Source organism: Crinia signifera, chromosome 4 (genome assembly GCF_055691185.1).
Source record: "Crinia signifera chromosome 4, ASM5569118v1, whole genome shotgun sequence".
Taxonomy (NCBI): Eukaryota; Metazoa; Chordata; class Amphibia; order Anura; family Myobatrachidae; genus Crinia; species Crinia signifera.
In genome coordinates, this window is record NC_139220.1 from 197,278,456 (window position 1) to 197,301,275 (window position 22,820).

At 41.6% G+C, this 22,820-nt stretch overlaps 1 protein-coding gene across 5 annotated transcripts in view; it reads right to left on the bottom strand.

The window, feature by feature from the left end:
* Positions 1–8,474, bottom strand: part of LOC146072500 (uncharacterized) — a 44,317-nt gene extending 35,843 nt beyond the window's left edge. For all 5 annotated transcript variants that reach the window (XM_083179729.1, XM_083179728.1, XM_083179727.1 and 2 more), the window contains exon 1: positions 8,350–8,474. In XM_083179729.1, coding sequence (XP_083035855.1) covers positions 8,350–8,416 — 67 coding nt within the window. In that variant the 5' untranslated portion in view covers positions 8,417–8,474. The remainder of the gene's footprint in view (positions 1–8,349) is intronic.
* Between the last annotated feature and the right edge of the window lie 14,346 nt (positions 8,475–22,820).

A 22,820-nucleotide genomic window follows, 5' to 3' on the forward strand; every position in this document is an offset into this window, starting at 1 on the left:
GTGTGTCTTAAGTTGTGGAGGAGGGGGCCCAAATTATATTTTTGCACCTGGGCTCATCGCTCACAAGTTCCGTCACTGGCACTAACTCATAATACATATGTTCACCTACATCTGACTTTGCTGGTAACAGTGCAATTTGTATTTGGATGCTTTTGGACACGAATCTACTTGTACAATTGAGGAAACACTTAAGCAGTTGGAAATGTTTGGCGAGTGCAGGGTCTATGGAATATATATACTATCTGTTAAATAAAGGTATTTCAAGCCTGGTGTGTCAAGTGCTACAACACAACTTTATACAGTAATTCACATCCTTTTAAGTTTCCATCAGTACAACTGATACTATCTCAATAGATGAAGATAATTCTGTGAAAGAACAATTGCAGTCAATTAGAAACCTGTGGCTTTATGAGCAACTTTGTAACAGTAAACCACATTCTAACCACTGGAAGACATAGAAGAGTTATTACAAGTTTGTTAGACAGAAAAACATTGGGCCGTCACTTTCTCTTAAAGCGTCCTAACCTCAAAATGTTTATAAGCTTAATTTTCTCTATTACAGATGTAGTCATGGTAGAAATAGTTTTATTATATATCTTGCTGTTGTGCCTGGCTTTGAATGGATTTCTTCCTGTCCCTCTCATATCACTCATCCTGAGCACATTCCCCCGCTTATCTGGTACATACTAATCATACAGTATGTGTATAATACTCTAGGGGCCAAAACCCAGATGAACTGACATCACAAAGGACAGCTCTTATCAGGAAAGCTGTACTCTGCAATACTGATCACATATGTTAATGTGACATTAACATATGTGATCAGTATTGCAGAGTACAGCTTTCCTGATAAGAGCTGTCCTTTGTGATGTCAGTTCATCTGGGTTTTGGCCCCTAGAGTTTTTCTGTGTCGCAACGGCTGCATGAGGTGCAGAAAAAAAGCCTATAGGTTTCAGATGTGTAATGCCAGCAAAAGCTTGTGTTACCCACCGCGTTGAAGCCTGGAATGCAGCACACAATTACTTTTTTTTTTCAACAACGATGTATGCTATACTTGCCACTTGTTATTTATTTTGTCTAAGGGTAGATGTGTGTATTTAAAATAATATTTTATTTATTTATTATTAATCTTAAAAAAACAACACAGAGCTTTCTAAAAGGGAATACACACGGAGCGATAATAGCCCATTTTCTAAGCAAAATGTCTAGATTGCTTAGAAATTAAGCATGGATCTCTCTGTGTGTATGCCCATAGCAATGGTGATGCATGTTTCTGCCATGTGACCATCACCAGCTCAGATATTAAGCACATGCAGTCAAATCTATGTAGATTGGCTGTACTGATTAGCACAGATCGTTCAGCACACATTGCTATGCGTGTATAGGGGCTGTGTGTGTGTGTTTAGCACAAAGTGAAAGCAAACATCACCCACTGTGTTTGGGCCTTAGCAGATTTAGTGTACATCCACGAGTGGGCAATAATCAATCAGATTGTAGCTATCCTTTTTGGGTGTAGGTTGTAAAATAAAATTTCTTACTTGTTGATGTTAGCAATATCTCTGTTTACTGTGCTATGAGTTTTCATTTGTTTGCCTTTAAAGCTATGGACACACGGTACAAATCGCACCTTGCTATGTAGCACCTGCTCCCGATGCACGGCCCCACTGCATTGATATTGAATGTAGAAATATACTGTGCAGCACAGTCTATTTCTAGTTTCACTGAACGAGGGCCAGTCTGCTAAATGCCGCATGGCCCCTGCCCCCCAAACCCCCCCCCCAACATGCAGTGCTGTCCCTCCCTACCTGCCAGCCAATGCCGGCACCCTACCGGGTCCTGGCAGCCAGCGATATCGGCATCCACCAGATCGGCCCATGTGCCCACAACTTAACAAAACAGGAGTGAAACAAAAACACATTTTAAAAACTTTAAATAAACCAAGTAAATATTCTATGATGCAAGGGCTCCAAAGGTGAAACTTAAGGCATAAGACTGGAACATGCAGATTTTCTGATCTACGTTTCATGTTGTGCTGTGCCAATATAGATTTTACTCAATCTCTGCTGATATAGAGCTGCTGATATTTCCTCTGTCGGAAATATCGTCAGTTTTGTATTGCTATCCCGGCCGGGACTCACCTGCTACAGACCAGCCTCTCTATCGAGGTGAGTCTGTTTTGTCGGAACAGTTTTTGCTGATCCACAGACTTCACGACACTTGACAGTCAGAACATTGAATTCTGACTGTCGAGTTAGTGTCGGATATGAAGAAAAACATCCTGGATTTCGACTGTTGGGACAATCCTGGATTGAATTCCCCCCATTTCCTGCAGCATTTACTATTTTAGACACAATAAAATATAAGGGAGTTCTATGTAAACATCTTTATAAGTAATATTTAAACTTCATAGCACCCAATGCTGATGGGTAGTTTTAAACATGTTAATTGTTCTTCCTTTTATTTTCTTTGTTTTAAGTAGATCTGAAATTTAGACAATATTTACTGTTCTAGGGTTTTTTCTTCTAGAGCTCAAACTCTGATATAGAAAACCAATCACCGCTTCATCATAATCTAGTATTGGTCATTTTTATTTGCCATAAACATTGACATTTTAGTGCTTGCAATATTTTTTTTGATGATATTTTTATGACCATTTTTCAAGGAAATATTTGGTACAAAAAGAAAAAAAGAAGTGTTGGTATTTTCCACTTGTACTATGACTCATCAGGCTTAAGAACATGTCGTCATTCTTACACACTTCCGTATCTGTTTTTCATCAAATTTGAGGCTGGGTGATGAGCAGTTTTGTGAGTAAATAAGAACTTTTGCCAGAAGAAATTGGTAAGTATTACAGGAACCTCCTACGGGTTCCTTCCATGGTGAATAAACCTTATCCAGTGGGGACTCACACCACAATGTGCAGGGGGATAGCACTATAAACATACATGCAGAGATGTATGTAACATATGCGCTGGCTGCAGGGCCCTAGGGATCAGCAGCATGGTGTTAATCACAGGTGCCGAGCAGCACCCAGGTCTCAGCATTAGGCATCACTCTCTTTTAAATCCGGGGAGTTTGGGGCAGACTTTAAAGGAAAGCACTGCCGATACCCGGCGACCGGCAGCCAGCACATATATCGCAGAGATCTGTGTATAGAATAATTTCATCTGTGGCTTACTCCATAGACGTTTGTACATTTTTTATTTATATACAAAAATAAAATACTTTATATATTATTAATGTCTGAGCTATTTTTGACCAGGGGTTGGAGTCAGCAAAGATACCTTGATGTGAGGATCCTCCACGCATGCATGTAAGCCTTCATGTGAGCATATTAAAGCGCTTGTGTATTTACAAAAGCTACCTTTATATGTGTAACCAACACCTCTTTCAAGTAAGCTTCATGTAAGCCTCCACTGCTTAACCATAGGCACCCAAGGTTACGCATCACGGACCCATATACCATAGGGGACCCCACCCTTTATGAACATTTTATATACTATCAAACTATAAATTCATTGTATCACCTACTACACTAAAAGGTCCTTCTGTATTCGCGAGCGAAGCGAGTGATGCGAGGGTCCGATTCTCATTGCCAACTGTGTCCATGTCAACTGTGTCTACATTCAGATAAAAAAAAACAGTGAAAAACCCATGTCGACCTTATGACCAGTCGACCTTCCTCATGTCGACCTTTATGCAAATTCGACCTTAATTCATGTCGACCTTGGCCCATGTCGACCTTAAATCAGGTCGACCTTCCTGCCAGTCGACCTAGTGGGGTCGACCTAATGACTGTAGACCTAAGTTCATTCTGACAGATGTAGCGATTACGTTTATAGTACTTCATAAAAACAGAGGGCATTCAAGAGCATACCATAAACAGTGTGCTATAAAAGCTCTGCCCTTTTCCAGCTATGGTAACGCTATGAAAATTAGACATTAAAGCTCAAATGTGAGATTGTTTTAAAACTGCTGAAATGTGAGTCCTTAGTTCCCAAATGTAAACAGGAGTGACAACTGTTGAAACTCTAACCCATATTTGCAGTATATATTGAAAATGATATGGTACCGTCTGTAGTAAACAGTTAGAACAACTGAAAATGTTATATAAACTTCCATTAAGCTAAACTACAATTAATGCTTTAGCATTACAGCAGAAAGCCTATACGATTTATTTAATGGCAAATACAATATACCCTCTTCAGAAATAATACACCGGTACAAAGACCAATGCAAATGTAACAAATGTCAGGATATATAGTCATCTAGCTCCAATTTTGCTTTATTTTTACATTTCAAATTTAAATTTTTTTGTCTCTTGCCAACTCAAATATTTTGCTAATTGATGATGTCCTTCTCACCCTGACCTCCCCCCACACCTCACTCCCTAAATTATTTCAAACCCTTGAGTCCTACGGCATCCTGTCAGATTATAAAATAAACTTTTCAAAGACAGAAGCACTAGCCTTCAATATGTCCCCACAAGCGCTTTAATATTTTACACACCAACTACAAATTTGCATGGCGCACCTCTAAAATTAATTACCTATGGGTTTACATTACAGACCATTACAACTTGCTATACTCTGCCAATTTCTCCCCTCTACTCAAAGCTATTAAATCGGACTTAACACGTTGGAGAGAACTTATCATCTCTTGGTTAGGTAGAATCGTGACAATAAAAATGAACATCCTGCCACGCATACTATACCTGTTTCAGACCCTCCCAGTTAGAGTACCCAAAACTACTCTTCTCCAACTGCATAAATGGTTCGTCCAATTCGTCTGGAAACTCAGGCCCCCTTGCATCAGCTTCTTATCTCTGCGACGTTCCTCCTCTGATGGAGGCACTGGCTTCTCTGACATCACACTGTACTACTACGCCACCCATTTAAGCCAAGCAATTGCGTGGTTTGCTTCCTCCCAGGTACTTAAATGGGTCTTGGTGGAATCTAAGCTATGCAATATTACCCCATTATCCTCCCTACTCGGGCTTGCGCCCTCCAACAGACCCACTCATATCCAAACGAACCCAATTCTCACCTTCACATGCTCTATTTGGGACCTATGCTCTTCCCACTTCAATATCACCACCCACCCCTCTCCCATTACCCCACTGTGGTATAACCCTGCATTTACGCCAGGTCTCAACACTAAGCGATTTTCACATTGGCTAGAGGGCGGTATAAAAGTGATTTGTGATCTTCTAGACACCAACGCTTGCGCCTCTTTAGACTTTCTTATAGACAAATTTAACATACCAGCTTTAAGTTGTTTCACACATATTCAAATCTGTCACTTTTTTCATTTGCTCCCAGCTGATTCTATCACCAGACCCCTAACTCTTATCGAATACATCTGCCTACACCAACCTCTCCGTAAAGGTATCATTTCATCACTATACAACCACCTACTTCTCGCTAAATCCCCCCTGAACCCTAAACATGAATCTCAATGGGAAAAGATTTAGGCGATCTGCCAAATGATGAATCTTTGTCATTGATTCGGGAAAGAATCGCCAAATCCTCTATTTCAACTCTGATAAAATAAAATTCACTATAAGTGTACTATAGATGGTACCTAGTCCCAACATGTCTACGCAAAATGTTTAACTCCACCTCTGATCTTTTCTGGAGAGGCTGCAGGGAAGAGGGTACTTTCCTACACATTTGGTGGTCATGCCCCAAATTAGACAAATTCTGGAATGAGGTGACCCACATCCTCAGTGCAGTCTTTACCTGCCCTATAGCTAAATCGCCATGGTCCTTCCTTCTCGGCCTCCCCATTGATGATATGAGCAAAGAGGCAGACAAGCTTTCAACACATATTCTTTGTGTCGCCCGTTGTCTCATTGCCAGTCACTGGAAGAACACGAACCCCCCCTCCCGGGAGCATTAATAAAATTTGGTACATTGCTGCCATGGAAAAAAATACGGCTTACCTTCATAACACTTCCCACAAATTCCTCCTGATATGGTCTAACTGGCTCAGTTATAATGGCACTACCCTACAGGATCCCCACACCCACTCCACTTCAGACCTCTTGCTCTGACACACATTTTGATCAAATAACTACTAATGCTATGAAAACTTCACAGTTTTTCGCCTAATCTGATTGGTGTAGCCGTATCTAGGACCCGGTCTAGGTCTCTTCTCGTATCTCTATCACTTTATCTGCCCTGTACCTACTATTAGGTGCGCCTTTCTCTATCTCTACTAACCTCCTCAATACTCCATCTTTCTGTTTATTCTTCCTTTTCTGCGCTCCCTCTTTCTCTTTCCCTCTACCCCCCCCCCCATTCCGTGCTCTCCCCCATTGTTCAAGAGTATCCAAATCTTTGATTGTTTTCCTGACGCAGGATTTCTTGAGTTTTAATTCTCCTGACAGAGTAATTGGTTATTCTGCAATATTCCAAATCCTTAGTAGTTAATTTGTTTAAAACAATCTGTTGAATTTGAGAATCTAATTGTACCAGTGACATGCCACAAATATCATCTTTGCCATGTAAATTATATACTTATGTCTCTTGTAAGCATATATTTGCTCTATTGTTTACTTACTTTTTTGAAAACGCATAAAAAAATATATATATATATATATTTTGCTAATTACTCCAGGACTTCATTATTTACACAGGAGCGTATTAGTTTCACATAAAAAATAGATGAGCAAATGTCCCCAAAATTATTAATTTTACCTTGCATTCCCAATAGAGGTGCACAGGTATTCACAATGTAAGTTTACTGTATGTATGGGATTTGCACCCACTACAGATTTCACCTGCACTGGAAAACCTTACAGACTTTAGTTGTTTTATGTCCCATAAATTTGAATACTGAGGCTGCCACAATATAATCCTTCCAATTGGTAAAGGTAATGCAATAGCTCAGTTATTGATTTATCAAAATGTTAGCATGAGAACCCATTTGTGTGAAGGGGTCACTGTGAAATTACACATACTTATGTTGTTAAAGTTTTTAAAATGTAATCTTTATTTTTCAGGAAGTTTAATAGTTTAGTAATACATTTGTTTTCTGAATTTATTGCGTATATGGAGAACACAATGGAAGAAAATGTATGCTGCAATTTATCCTTGGACTTGTTCCTTATTGTTTAATAAACACTGTGAAACCTGTAAATGCTGTAATTTCAAACAAGGTTTTTATATTATTATTAATAAAGTTATTTTGGTACTTGTTTCCTAGCACGGCGCCCATCGCATTGCATACCATAAGGCATACGATGGTATGCGATGCGATGCTATGCGAGGGCAGCCGATGTTATACGATTTTAAATTGTATACCATCGCATTGTATGGCATATACAATGGTATACGATTTAAAATTGTATAAGCATCCTAATGGGTGTTTCCAATGTTAAATGTGCCCCCTATAAGATAAATAATTGTATAAGCACCGTAATGGGTGTTTACAATGTTAAAAGCACCCCCACGCCACCCCCACTATCAACGCCAACCTAAAGGGTGGTGAGCGCAGCGGTACGCGTCCTCTGACCTTTTTCATACCCCACTATCCACGTCGATGCAGAGTTGATTTTCTATAGTGTGGCGAGCGCAGCGAGCCACCGAGCCCGAAGCGTGGCGAGGGGACGCGGAATACATGTGAAGTGATGCGCGTCCGCTCGCCACGGTTTGGGCTCGGTGTATCGATGCACTCGCCACACTATATAAGATCAACTCCACACCAACGTGGATAGTGGGGGTATGAAAAGGTCAGAGGACATGTACCGCCGCCCCTTGCGGGCTTGCTGCGCTCAACACGCTTCGGGTTGGCGTTCATAGTGGGGGTGGCGTGGGGGTGCATTTAACATTGTAAGCACCCATTAGGGTGCTTATACAATTAAAAATCGTATAGGGGCTTATACAATTTAAAATCGCATCGCATGCCATATGCCCGCATGCAATGCGATGCGATGAGATGTCATACAACTTAATATCGTGGGCGCCGTGTAAGTACCGTTATTTTATTTACATGGCGCTACAAGGGTTCTGAATAGCCTAACAATACATAAATGAGCAAATTTTTTTTTAAACAATTAAATAACGAATTACAGTAGTAGGAAATTTAGGACAATTAATGGTAAATAAAGACCGTTCCATCAGGTGACAGGACACTGAAGCAATTAATACGGTGGCATATATATACATATATAAATATATATATATATATATATATATATATATACACACACACACACACACACACACACTGTATATTATATAAGAAAAGCACATGAGGAGAGAGGGTCCTGCTTGTGAGAGCTTACATTCTAAAATCTATATAAATTGTAGATCTTATAACCAATAAAGCCTTTTATGTACTTACCTTTAACAGGAACACATTTTACCAGTAATGGCAATGTTAGCCCAATCGCAACTAGGTAGAGTTCCATTAACCAAGTGGTATACAAGTGCTCTATATCTCTGTGTAGTCTTTGTACAATGAATGAACGCTGCACTCTGTAATGTTCAAGAGTGATCTAAGCCACAATCTGTGTGACTACAAAATAACAGATAGTAATAAGGTACAACCCCTACACCTATCAGCCAGGAAATCACACTCAAAAAGAACAAAATATGTTCATACAGGAAGTGGTTATTCACTATTCTCATACTTATTGCAATGAGACTTTTATTTCCAGGGTAATACGCTAAGGGCTGGCTTACTAAGAATTGTACTCATTGCTTGCTTTTATTCTTTGAGTTAACGTCCTATACCAATGAGGTATTAAAAATACTGGAAATCTAAAACTTTGGAAATTATTCAGACCTGATCGCTACTCCGCAGAGCCCTGCAATCAGATAGCTGCTGCCCCATCAGATTGAAATCTGGCCCTGTGCAAAGCTGCGAATGGCTTCCGAAAATATCGCAGACTGTCGATTAGCTGCAAATCCATTTGCAACTCACTTAACATCAAATCATTTTTGATGTTGAGTGATGTGTGCAGTCTGTGCATAACCCAGGAGTTACTCTACCTGTGCGATAGAAACAGGCTGATCGAGGCCGGAGCTGACATCACTCTCTCTTTCTGAAAACGCCTGGTTAACTAGTTGGATTCCTAAAATGCCATGAAGATAGTGAATAAAGTAAAATAATAAAAACACTTCAGAATATAATTGTGTTTTCATAAAAGTCTAACAAATATTCAACCTGTGTATGGGAGGGATACGGTCATTAGGTCTACACCAACTAGGTCGACAAGTATTGGGTTGACACCACTAGGTCGACAAGCATTGGGTTGAAACCACTAGGTCGACAGGCAGCAGGGTCGACATGGGTCAAGGTCGACATGGGTCTAGGTTGAAAGGTCATTATGGCTTTTTGAAGGCCGACACAAGCATTAGGTCGACAGTTAAAAGGTCGACATGGGATTTTTCACTGTTTTTTTTAGCTGACTGTCGATATTTGGGGGGAAAAAACTGTGAAAAACCCCATGTCGACCTTTTGACTGTCGACCTTGCCCATGTCGACCTAAGAGAACAAGAAAAGAAAAGGATTGTCTTTGTTGCTGGCGCACTGAAGAGGAATTATTATTTTAAAAAATAACTTTTAATAATACCGATAAAAAAAGAGCCATTTAAGGTGAAATATAAACTACGTACATGACTGACATAAACATTGAACAATTATTAAATTAATGCACGTGCTGTGTGTGTGTCACTTCACTTGTGGGTCGTATCGTGAGGTTTCTCCTGTTGATTAATCACTGTAATAAGTGATGCAATAAGCCGTGTCGCTCTCAATGTATACTACTGTTGAATACTGTCAAGGGAGTCGTATGGGTAATCAGACGCTGTATCATGTCTGGTTCCTCTATTATGTTACGACTATGTAATTTTCTGAGTCAATTTGGGTAGACTCTATATTTAATATCTGTTCATTCGGTTGGTTGGTGTGTATCAATTCTGCAAATGTTGCACAACCTGCTCCATTTAAGGGCTGCTTTTCATGTGTACCAATTTATGACTGTATCGGCAGTACTTTTTACCTATTGGTATATTTGTTCAGCAACTGCTGGAGACTCGATATTAGTGCACAGTAAGAATTTGTGCGTGTATTATTTGTTGTATACACCTTACTCGATACAAATAATCCAGATTAGGCCAGTTGTACACATTACACCAGCCGATATAGCAGACAGATGGAGGGGTTTATTCTAGTTCATTCTTTCTGACAAAATCCTTCTTAGATGGACAAAACCATGTGCACTGCAGGGGGGTAGATGTAACATGTGCAGAGATAATTAGATTTGGGTGAGTTATATTGTTTCTGTGCAGGGAAAATACTGACTGCATGATTTTACACTTCAATATAGATCTCACTTTGAAGAAAAACCCCACCCAAATCGAACTCTCTCTGCACAAGTTACATCTGCCCCACCCGCAGTGCACATGGTTTTGTCCATCTAAGAAGGATTTTGTCAGAAAGAATGGACTAGAATAACCCCCGGAATTCTGTAATATGCACAAGTGAAATTTTGTGCTATGCGCACTGCAGTTCGTGCATGTGCGTTTATTTACACATGATGTTACAGAGATTTGTGCCGATCATGCGCAGCAAGCTGGCTTTGCTGTCTTTTTAGAGTTGTTTTAGGGAAATTGTATGGGCGATCTGACAGTGCGTGTACTGTCTGATCCCTCTATTTTATTACAATTTTAACTTTTCAAACGACAGGATGGGTGTACATAGTAATAGTTTGTTCAAATATAGAGGATGTCGTGCCCATCATACATATTAGGCAGATTATGTTGTTTTTACAGGGTCACACACTTTCATTAAGAAGAGTCCTTGGAGAAATTGTATGGGTGATCTGACTGTGTGTATGTAGTCAGGTCCCTCTATTTTGTTACATTTTGTCCTTTCGATCAGCAAGTGTCTGGTTTAGCAACTATTATAGCACAAATAGAGTTTTTTATCTTAATTGATTACATACACTTTATTTTTGTAGTTGTTTATGCACTGCTGGTTGATAAGGGGGTAAGATATTGACAGTAATCATTTATGACATTGGTATCAAGGTTGTCATATTACATATATTATTACAAAATATGTAGTTCTTGGAGGGTCACGCTATTGTTTTGAAGGTACCCTATGAGAGATTGCCTGGGTAATCTGGTAGTGTGTATGGTTATCAGATTCCTCTATTTTGGTTGCAATTCCTCACATAAATAATTTGTGAACATACAGTGTTTGGTGTTGTATCTCTTCCAAACACTTAGGTTTAGGGTACATAGGAATAGAAAGCCTCAACAGGGTTCATATATCATTTCTTCCACAGTGGTATATAGTCTGCTAGGTTTCAGACTAGATTGCAGAAACAGGGTCTTTTGTATTATTGGTCATCTGTGTTATTGGTGTACAATGTCTATTGTCTGGTGCTCTATCTCTCAAAGCACACGTCGTGGTTGACTAGTTTCAGACAAAAGGATATATACGGTATCATGCACTAGCCCTGCTTGTAATGTCTGTGGTCTGTTTAAATTCAGACCTCATTCACATTAGTGACAAGCAGATTCGGGCAATATATATCACACACCAATATATCACACACGCTAAACCCCGCTGAGCGGTGTTCTCTACTGCATAATAATTAAGCTGGCTTTGAGCTGCTCCATTAGGCTGACATAACTATTAATCAATATACAATATTTGTACACATTCAAACAGCACGTGCATGTGGCCAACGCACGTTTCACATATGGCTTTTTGAAGGCCGACACAAGCATTAGGTCGACAGTTAAAAGGTCGACATGGGATTTTTCACTGTTTTTTTAGCTGACTGTCGATATTTGGGGGAAAAATACAGTGAAAAACCCCATGTCGACCTTTTGACTGTCGACCTTACCCATGTCGACCTAATGCTTGTGTTGACCTAGACCAATGTGGACCTTGCTGCCTGTCGACCTAGTGGTGTCGACCTAGTTGGTGTAGACCTAACAACTCACACCCGTATGGGAAACAGGAGAGAATGGTGTGTTTTAAACAGAATGTATGCTCTCTCACTTCCTAAATAATCTTTCTTACTTTATTATCTTTTTTTCGACTTTGTGCATTAGGTTGACAGTTAATCGATCACTATTGGTTGATATGCATTGGGTCGACATGGTGATGTTGACACATGAAAATGCATTTTTGATGACTTTTTTTGTATATCCAACAGCTCTAGTAATTGGGAAGTGATATCTCCATTTCTTGCCTACTATCTTTGATAAAGTGGATGGATTATCAGGCAAAATTGTTGGTCATACACACAACTTATTTCTCCTGCTACTTCTTTGTGTCTGAACAAACGGACCAGAGATTTCTCCTCTAATGCAATGTTTTTAGCATTTACAAATGCATTACATTGATAGTTCACAAACTTTTTTGAATTATGGCACCCTAGATTAATCAGCATTTTCTTTTTCATCTTACCGCTAGGCATAATGGGCCTTATTCTAGTTCACTCTTTCTGACAAAATCCTTCTTAGATGGACAGAACCATGTGCACTGCAGGGGGGCAGATGTAAAATGTGTAGAGAGAATTATATTTGGGTGAGTTATTTTATTTCTGTGCAGGGTAAATACTGACTGCTTTATTTTTACACTGCAATATAGATCTCACTTTGAAGTAAAACCCCCTCCTAATCTAACTCTCTCTGCACAAGTAACATCTGCCCCACCTGCAGTGCACATGGTTTTGTCCATCTACAGGTGCATACACACGGGGGCGATTTTGTGTAATATCGCGGGAAATATGGTCGCTAAGCGACCATATTGCCCACGATGGGAGTGTGCACCGGCGATATATCGCCGGGTGCGCGCTCCCATTTTTACCCCTGTAGTGATCGCTGGTCGCAGGAACATGCTCCTGCGACCAGCTGATTACCACTGCCGGGCTCCCTCTGCAGTTTCTTTTTCATCAGCGACCATCTCTGGTTGCTGATGCAAAGGAGAAACTGAGCAATATATCTCCCCCGTGTGTACGGGGCTTAAGAAGGAATTTGTCAGAAAGTGTGAACTAGAATAACCCCCAAAGTTTCTTAATAGCCCGTTCTCACTGCCTCAAAAAATTGTGAATTTGCCAGGGCAAGCAGTAATTTCCCATGTCATGTGAATGAGCAGTAATTTTCCGTGTCATGTGAATGGGTGTCAGTGAAATTCCCGGGTGTAATGGCCCGGGAATTTCACACAGTTTTTTTGCAGGGTTATCAGCGGTGTAGCTAGGTACCATGGTGCACGGAGCAAGGGCATGTTTCCCCCCCCCCCCCCCTTCCCCCGATTTGTAGCAGGCTCTCAGAAGGCCAACACCCTATTACGTTATTATATATGCAGTATATGCATTTTTTTTTTTTTTACAGGCAGCAGCGCAGCATTAACGTACATACTCCTCCAAGAGTGTGACGCGATACGGACACGGATACGGATGCAGAGGGAGGGAGAAGACTTGGGAGTACAAGGAGCCTGGAGGGAGTCAGAGGCAACTTTTAGCCTGGGGGCAAGTCCAGAGCACTGGCACATAAATAACAGTGCATCGTTAAATGGAGGTTTTTAGAAAAAAAAAATACGTATTAATAAAAAAAAAAGATAATAAATGGACACCACAGGCTGCTCCCCCGTATAATAGTAACAACAACATGACCCCACAGGCTGACCCCCCCCTGTATGAAACACACAGCCTGTGATGTTCCTTACTCATGGCAAACTATACATTTTCTCCCTCTGTCCATTACTGTACTTAAAAAAGGGACAGTGTGCACCACAAACAAGAGGGGTAGTCTCAATGGAAGGGGTGTGGCTGCACAATGGTACACCCAATTCAAATTACACGTGTAGCACAATCTTATTCACATTACACCTCATGTAGTGCACCTTATCCACATTATATCCCACAGTGGTGCTTCTTTATACACAATGCCCACAGTAGTGCTCCTTAAACACATAATTCCCTCAGTGGTAGTGCCCCTTTACACATAAGACCAGTAGCAGTGCTGCTTATACACATAACGCCCACAGTAGTAGTGCTGCTTACGCATAATGTCCACAGTAGTAGTTTTGCTTACATACCTTGCCCACAGTAGCAGTGCCCTTTATACACATAATGCCCACAGTAGTTATTCTGCTTCCGTACATTGGGGGTCATTTTGATTCTCTCGCATTAATGTGTGTTTGGCTCTGTCCCGATGTTTTGGGGACTGCACATGGTCTCTTATGTGCATGTGCAGCTCCCCTTTACGAATGGATTTGGTGACTTGCATAGTCGCCTAGCTATTAGGCGATTGCAGGCATCAGGGCAGGCAGGGACAGGGATCACCAATGGGAATGCCCAGCATTTCATGGGCATCCGCATGAAACCGCTGGGCGTTCCCATGGGTACACGTGATGCCTGACGTCTTCAAACAGCCTTATGATAAAAGAGGGTTAGTGAAACGCACTCAGTCTGGAAACAACTTTTAATTGCTTATTAATTATTCAGAATTGGGGATCATAATGACCTTTATTATTGATAATTATCTCCTCTTAACATCACATTTCACTTCCTTGGGCTTACCAACTGCCCTGCCCAGTATCTAATATGTGATGGTCGGTGGTGCACCCCCAAGTTATCTGTAGTTAACCTATGAAAAAAAGAAACTCGGGTGGGCTGCATGCTAGAACCCCAATAATATTTTATGTATCAATACAGTTAAAATATTTTAATAATATGTAAAAATTGGTGTCATTCAGAAAAAATTGTGCATGCCTTTTTTAGCCTGCGAATATATAATGAGTGGTTGGGTCACCGAGATACTGGAATTTTTTAATTGTTTTTATAAATTATTAAATTATAATTAAGCATCAATTGTGACTGACCATCATATTTCCTTTATTGCCAATACCCAATTGGTAAAGGTTTGTTTTTACTCAATTGAGATAGCAACAAGAATCTAATCATTGGTCAAATAATATAATGCAACTAAAAAAATATAAACTGAGAATGAAAAGAAAAAGAAGAAGAAAAATTCTTTATATTTGCATGCGTTTATAATTTCTTCCTGTTTTATAAGGAGTACCAATATATATATATATAGAGCAGGGTAGGATTGTTTCGATCCAATAAGGGCACTCACCAGCGTCTCATCATGTAAAATTTATTGGTACATTACCAGTCACAGAAAAGGATGTAGGTCTACGTTTCGGCCACCAGGTGGCCTTTCTCAAGACACGCAACAATTGACGTCTTCACAGCATGAGGGTCAGGACACACACACACACACACACACACACACACACACATATAGATAGATAGAGAGAGAGAGAAACGCACTCCATGAGAAACGCACTCCATGAGCAAAATGTGTAACAAATGTTTACTATTCTCAATAAGCTCACATACAAGTTTAAAATATATAAGCTTGCCAGCCACGTGTACAGCAGGATCCTAGCATAAACTTCTCAAAGATGTATCACGATAACCCCGGATCAGCTATAAGATGCCGGTCAGAAAATCAAATGCCGGAGCCGCCCAGGAAAATCGTACAGAGTGCCTGCTGGATTGCTGGTGGAAGGAAGACGTCACTACATCAGACCATCAACAAGCCACGCCCAACGCGTTTCGACACTGGAACAGACTTCGTCAGGGGCGGCACATTTTACTTCACGTGGACATCAGCTCTCTATGCTTAAATATATGATAATTGATTGGGTTCCTCCGCTACGGAGAGGGGGCAACAAGAATCTCGCTGGATCCATGTGCTGGACAGTGTAGCCCCAAAGGAGTTGAATGAATATAACCACTTAAGCATATTTCTGTGATGGATATATTGAGCACAATAGTGCGGCTATATAGGTTTTTCATGATTTTCAAAAAATATTGATGTGATATGTATATGTAATATATAGGGTTTGTCTGTTTAGTCTGTCTGTATAAGTTTTTGAAATATATGAATTGACAGGTATCTTCAGTATTCTGGTTGGGAGACCCCCAGCGGTGATTGGCACCTACTAGTGATATTGTGCCTTGCAAGGTTAAGGCATTTAAACATGGTCGTGCGCACCAAAACACTATGTGGTGGAGCATAGGTATGATTAAGATATCTGGAACGCATCATGGGCATTTCCAAGTGCTAGGTCCAGCAATGTGTTTCCGGGAGTTGGTGAGTATGCGCTGTTTGAGGGCACTGAGGCGCCGGTCACTGGTACGCAGTTTGATACATTTCCTGTGATATGGAACGCATGCTGGAAATGAAGCACCTGGGTGCTGCCCGGGACTCGTGGAATAACCTGTGATGGCTTTTCTGAAGATGTTTTTGGGTATTTATATATTCATATTGCTTTTTGTGATTTCAATATGATATGTGACTGATATATTATTTATATGGACCTACATTATATGCTGGCTGGTGTGGTTACCAGTGGGAGGTGCCTGAATAAAAGGAGGGATCCGATATGTAATGCCGGCGGTCGGAATCCCGACACTGGAATCCCGACCGCCAAAATCCTGACATGGGGGGGACGTGGAGCGCCCCCCCCTTGCGGGCTCGCTGCGCTCGCCACGCAGCGGGCCCGGTGCCTCGCTACGCTCGGCACGCTATTTTATTCTCCCTCTATGGGTGTCGAGGACACCCACGGAGGGAGAAAGTTTCGGGATTTTGGCGGTCGGGATTTCAGTGTCGGGATTCCGACCGCCGGGATCCCGACCGCCGGCAAATTGACTGCATCCCAAAAGGAGGTCCTGTGGGTAGGGATCTGTTGGTCTGTTTGTTTGCTGTGGTCATGATTAAGGCCACGTTTTGTGGCCAAAACGTCGACCTGACTTGTATGTATTGATCTATGATGGATTAAAATATCCTATTTGCATTATTATAAAGCCCTGGTGAGTGCCATTTCTACTTTCTGGCTGTATGTATGTGGCTCCTACGTGGGACTACTGAAAGGCGACCCCAGGCATTTACATCTCTGTGAGTGAGTGCCAACCTGTTCCAAGATATATATATATATATATATATATATATATATCTTGCTGGTGGCGGTGGCACTCTCGGACTTAGAAATAAAACAACAGATGCCCCAAGGTGGTTCAACGTTTCAGTGCCCTGTTCACTTTTATCAAGAACGGCAGAATACGGCATTCTGTCGTTCTTGATAAAAGTGCACAGGGCACTGAAAAGTTGAACCACCTTGGGGCATCTGTTGTTTTATTTCTAAGTCCGAGAGTGGCACCACCACCAGCAAGATATGCAAGTGCTGCTTTAACAGACAGTTCATTCACGGGGAGCACCGGGCAAGATTCCCTTTTCAGCGATACGAGTGTTGGTCAGCCACAACAGATATATATATATAGATTTATAAATATATATATATATATATATATATATATAGTATGATTCCTCTATTTGATCTCTGTATGAGAGTCCCCAAGTTGTTTTAGGTGCCTATTTTATGTGCCTATGCAGCAATGTTAGATGATCTATGCTGATGTATTTATAAAGTGGATACAACATTCCACTTTCTGTTACTTACAATTATTGAAGCACATATCTGTTGCCACTTTTGATAATCCCTACTCAGAAGAAACAATCAGACTGGTGCTCAGACTCGGCTTTCTGAGAGCATGATCTACCACATTGCCCGCACATGCAGCACACACCAATTAGCGATACCACCTGCAATTTGTGATTGGGAAACAACAATCTTTTATAGGAAAAATAACTTCATGTAGATATAAGCAACCCTGATTTATATATGATTTATACACCGTGGCATGGCACTCGCGGTGAAAAGAAATCAGACAGCTCTCGGGTTCAATCAACGTTTCTGTGGTATCCTGATGACATTCTAAATTACTGAATGAAATATTGATTGAACCTGAGAGCTGTCTGATTTATTTTCACCATGAGTGCCACACTCTACTGCAGTGTACCTACCCCCTCTCTTGCGGGGGCACCGGGTGCAGGTATTACGGTATTTTGGAGTGCCGGACCATTACAAGTGTATATATATATCATACTTGCCGACTTTGGCATACTCCTTTCCGGGAGAAGCCCGGAGAGGAGTGAAAGGGGGCGGGTAGAGGCTTCGTTTTGGGGGCGGGGCACGGGTGATGTCATCAAGCCCCGCCCCCATGACGGGCTGAAGCCTCAATTTGCGGGTCCGTGGGTGGGGGGAGGGGCTAAAAATTATGCGAAATGCCGCAAATTGCGTCATTTAGCCCCGCCCCCTCCCCGCGGACCCGCGAAAGTCATCGTTTTTAGACCGCGGGGAGAGGGGGAGCCGGGGCTGTAGGGAAATGCGGGAGACGTGCCCCCCTTCCCGGGGGACCGGGAGGGGGACACGATTTGCGGGACCCTCCCGGCCATTCCGGGAGGGTAGGCAAGTATGATATATATATATATATATATATACACAGGTTGAGTATCCCGTATCCGAGTATCCGTTATCCGAATTATTCCGAAAACCATACATTCCAGTGAAAAAAATATATTTTTTTTGCTAAAAACTCACTGGGGACATTTGTAACAGCACTACTGGTGACATGATATGTAACTGGCACTATATATGTGCAAGAAATTGATTGCTTGGCATTGAAATTCAATATCTGAGATAGTACACAAATTTTGTTTCTTGTTTTGAAACCTTGTTTTTTGAACAAATAAAATATATTTGTGTGTATGTTATGTGGTATTAAAATATATTTGTGTGTATTTTATGTGTTTATACAGCATACATGCAAGATACTTCAAAATACATAATTGAAATATTAAAATATTCCGAAATACGGAATAATTCGTTATCCAAAATTCTCCTGGTCCCGAGCATTTTGGATACGGGATACTCAACCTGTATATATATATATATATATATATATATATATATATATATATATATATATATATATATATATATATATATATATATATATATATATATATATATATATATATATATATATATATATATATATATATAAACATCCAGAAATTTCAAAACAAGATTAAGCAAGCATATTTTCAAATATACGGAATGGACTCATGACCCACATTATAAAGAGAAAGACAATAGTAATGACAATACCATCAACACATTTATTGGATTCCATAATATTCAAAACAATTGGAGAGACAAAAACATAGAAAATAGATGGTCTCCCAGTGAAATAAGGTGGATTTTTAATTTGAATACTCCTATGCGTAATGGTTTAAATTCAGACCTTAAAGTGGTTTTTAGGATAAATATTATCAGCTCTGTTTTATTTTCCTAACGCTCATGTGATTTTAAACTATAATTATTTTAATCTATTTGTTTATTTCTGTTTCCTCTACATGCTAATTTATCACTTTTTTATGCTGGTTTTAGGGATGGACTTGCCTGGAATTCTAAGTAAGGCATAGTTTTATCAATTGGTATAAATTTTATAGAAATTTCTGCCTTGCCCTCTTCCAATATGGCATCTGGATTCGGGATCATTGTACCTTTCCTAAAAAGAAAAATGGAGCTAAGAATAGAGAAGTTCCATAAAGTGGTGCAATGTATGGGTGAACCTATGGTTATCACTGATGCCGTGTCGATTACAAAGAGGATTATCTATTTCTATTGCACTGAACTGACGGTGCCGGACAATTATTTTTATCAATTTTCCAATGTTTTTTTAAAGCATTCTTACTTTGCAGCATTTTTTACACACCTACCTAAAACCTTTGCACTCTACTGTATATATGGCATGGTGCACCAGGATATTGTAATAGCATTTGGAGTCCATAATTCCTTAGATTTTTTACGAAGTCACCAACTGCACCACATCCTAAACATCCCCAGATAATAACAGAATCTCATCCATGCTTGACTGTGTGCCGATAGCACGAAGGATGTATCCGGTTAACTGTTGCACGATGAACAAACTTTGGTACTTGTTTCCTATCTGGGCGCCCACGATTTTAATCGCGGGCATCGGGGGTAAAATCGGGGCCATCGCGGGCATCGCGGCCGATAAAAAATCGGGTGCGATGGGCCAGACGCGATGCCCGCGATTTTCCCATAGAGAACAATGTTAAATGCCTCAATTTACCCGCGATGACCACGATTTACCATAGGAAACAATGTTAAATGGATCAATTTACCCAAATCAGCATAGGAACAATAGTAAATGGGCCAAAAACACCCCTGAACATTGAAATGTCCCCCCAAAAGTAGTTGACGCCACCCCGCCATCAACGTGAACCCGAAGCGTGGCGAGCGCAGCGAGGCCGCGAGGGGCAGCAGTACGCGTCCTCCGACCTTTTCATGCCCTACTATCCACTAGGGCGTGGAGTGAGAATAGAATAGTGTGGCGAGCGTAGCGAGCCACCGAGCCCGAAGCGTGGCGAGCGCAGCGAGCTCCGTGAGGGGACGCGGATACCTTCACAGGTAAACGCGTCCCTTCTCGGGCTTCCCAGGTGTCCGCGTCACCATGGACACCTGGGAAGCCCGCGAGGGGACGCGTATAACTGTGAAGGTATCCGCGTCCCCTCGCCACGCTTCGGGCTCGGTGGCTCGCTGCGCTCGCCACACTATTCTATTCTCACTCCACGCCCTAGTGGATAGTAGGGCATGAAAAGGTCTACTTTTGGGGGGACATTTTTATGTTCAGGGGTGTTTTTGCCCCATTTCCCATTGTTCCCTATGATAATTTGGGGAAATTGATCTATTTAACATTGTTTCCTATGGTAAATCGTGGTCATCGCGGGTCAATTGGGACATTTAACATTGGTCCCTATGTAAAATCGCGGTAATCGCGTCGGTCGCATCGCATGTCATTATAATGGCATGCGATGTACACGCGATGCCCGCGATGGGCGCCCAGATAGGAAACAAGTACCCAAACTTTTGCCACTTGGACCCAAACAACTCAAACTACATCTGTAAAAAGAACCTTCTTCCACTGAGTAGTGCTCCAACTCTTGTGCTTTTTTGCCCACAGTAGCACCTTCTTTTTTTTATGGGCCTAAGCAATGGTTTCCAGGCTGCAACATATCCCTTGTAGCCATTTTCTTTAAACCAGCATTTAACAGTTGCTCATGACATGCTTCTCTTTCTGGGCCTTATTCTGGTCTGTGCGGCCAGAGCCGAATATGCGGCTAGGACCGTGCGTCCTAAACCCCGCCTTCCATACGGATCACTCACTCCGTCCGAATGCGGTAAGCCGCTGACCGCACGGAGCACGAGTGAATTTCTTATGGATACACCTCCTCCATCTCTTGGAACCTCCCCCATCATTCGATGGTCGCATACCATCGAATGCAGGACCGAGTGGTCAGGCAGCTCCCGCGAGCTCAGACCACTCGGGCATTTCTCCGTGCAAAAGCAGGGATCTGGGCGGGCAGCTGACATCCGGCAATGTCATTTGTCCGCCCCCTACACGTGCGCCACGGCCTCATTACCATAGGTACGCCCAGCATTTTCATGGGAACGCCCATGAAACACGGGGCGTATGCATATGTTAATGAGGCCAAACAGCCCTTCACGCCCCTCTCCTCCCCCTGTTCGTAGTGTAGACAATTCATGCGGAATTTGGACATATGTCCCTTTCGCACATGCGCAGATATGCCTCTGCACATGCGCAAACACAAAACATCGGCGGAACGAACGCACGCGGATATATCCGCACCAACCAGAATAAGGGCCTTTCTCTTTTCCATTAGATCAGCAAGGATCAGACTGATACATTTTTCCTTCTGTTTTGTCGTCACTCTAAGTCAGGAGTAGGCACCTGTGGCTCTCCAGCTGTTGTGAAACTACAAGTCCCAGCATGCTGTGCCACAGTTTTAGCACTCCCTAGTAGCAAAACTTTGGCAAGCCATGCTGGGACTTTTAGTTTTGCAACAGCCTGCTCTAGGTTGTCCGGTTTGTTTGTGATTATGTACACTGTTGTTTACAGTATCTCTTCAGGGTACACTGCATTCACCAAGAGAATCATTCCCCTGATGAGCAATATCACAAAACTATAGTCCTGAATCAGAGTTGATTGCAAAGCTAAATTTTTCTCTAATGGACAAAACCATTCACCCTGAATGTAACATGTGAAGAAAGTTAGATTTGGGTGAAGTGTGCACAAACTAAAATCTAAATTGCAGTGTACAAGTAAAGCAGCCAATATTTACCCTGCACAGAAACAAAATAAGTCACCAAAACCTAATGCTGTGTACACAAGGTGCAAATCAGGGTCACTTTCAATTCGATTTGGACTATATAGTAGAAATCGAATAGAAAGTGACCCTGAATCGCACAGTATTTAGCTGCATTCAATCCAGATTCGATCACGATATGTGGCCCCGAGCCACTGGGATCGAAAGCAGAAATAGACTGTGCAGGCCAGTCTATCTCTTCTTCAATCTGCTAGATCAAAAGGAGGGCCATGCTGCTCAATGCGGTATGGTCTATACCAGGGTTGGGCAATAAGCGGCCCTCCAGCTGTTCATGAACTACACATCCCATCATGCCTTGCATCAGTTTCAGCATGGCCAAATAGCAAAACTAAGGCAAGGCATGCTGGGATGTGTAGTCCATCAACAGCTGGAGAGCCACTTGTTGCCCACCCCTGGTCTACACAGTCCCTCCCTGCCGGGTCCCGGCGGTCGCCAAATCGCACCGTGTGTGTATGCAACTAAACTCTCTCTGCACATGTTACATGTGCCCCACCTGCAGTGCAGCATTGTTTTCTCCATTAGAGAAACAATTAGGGTTATTTATTTATTTAGTTTCTTATATAGCACAGCATAGTCCGTTGCGCTTTACAATTGGAAACAGTGATAAAACAAACTGGGTAGTAACAAACCGACATAGAGGTAGGAGAGCCCTGCTCG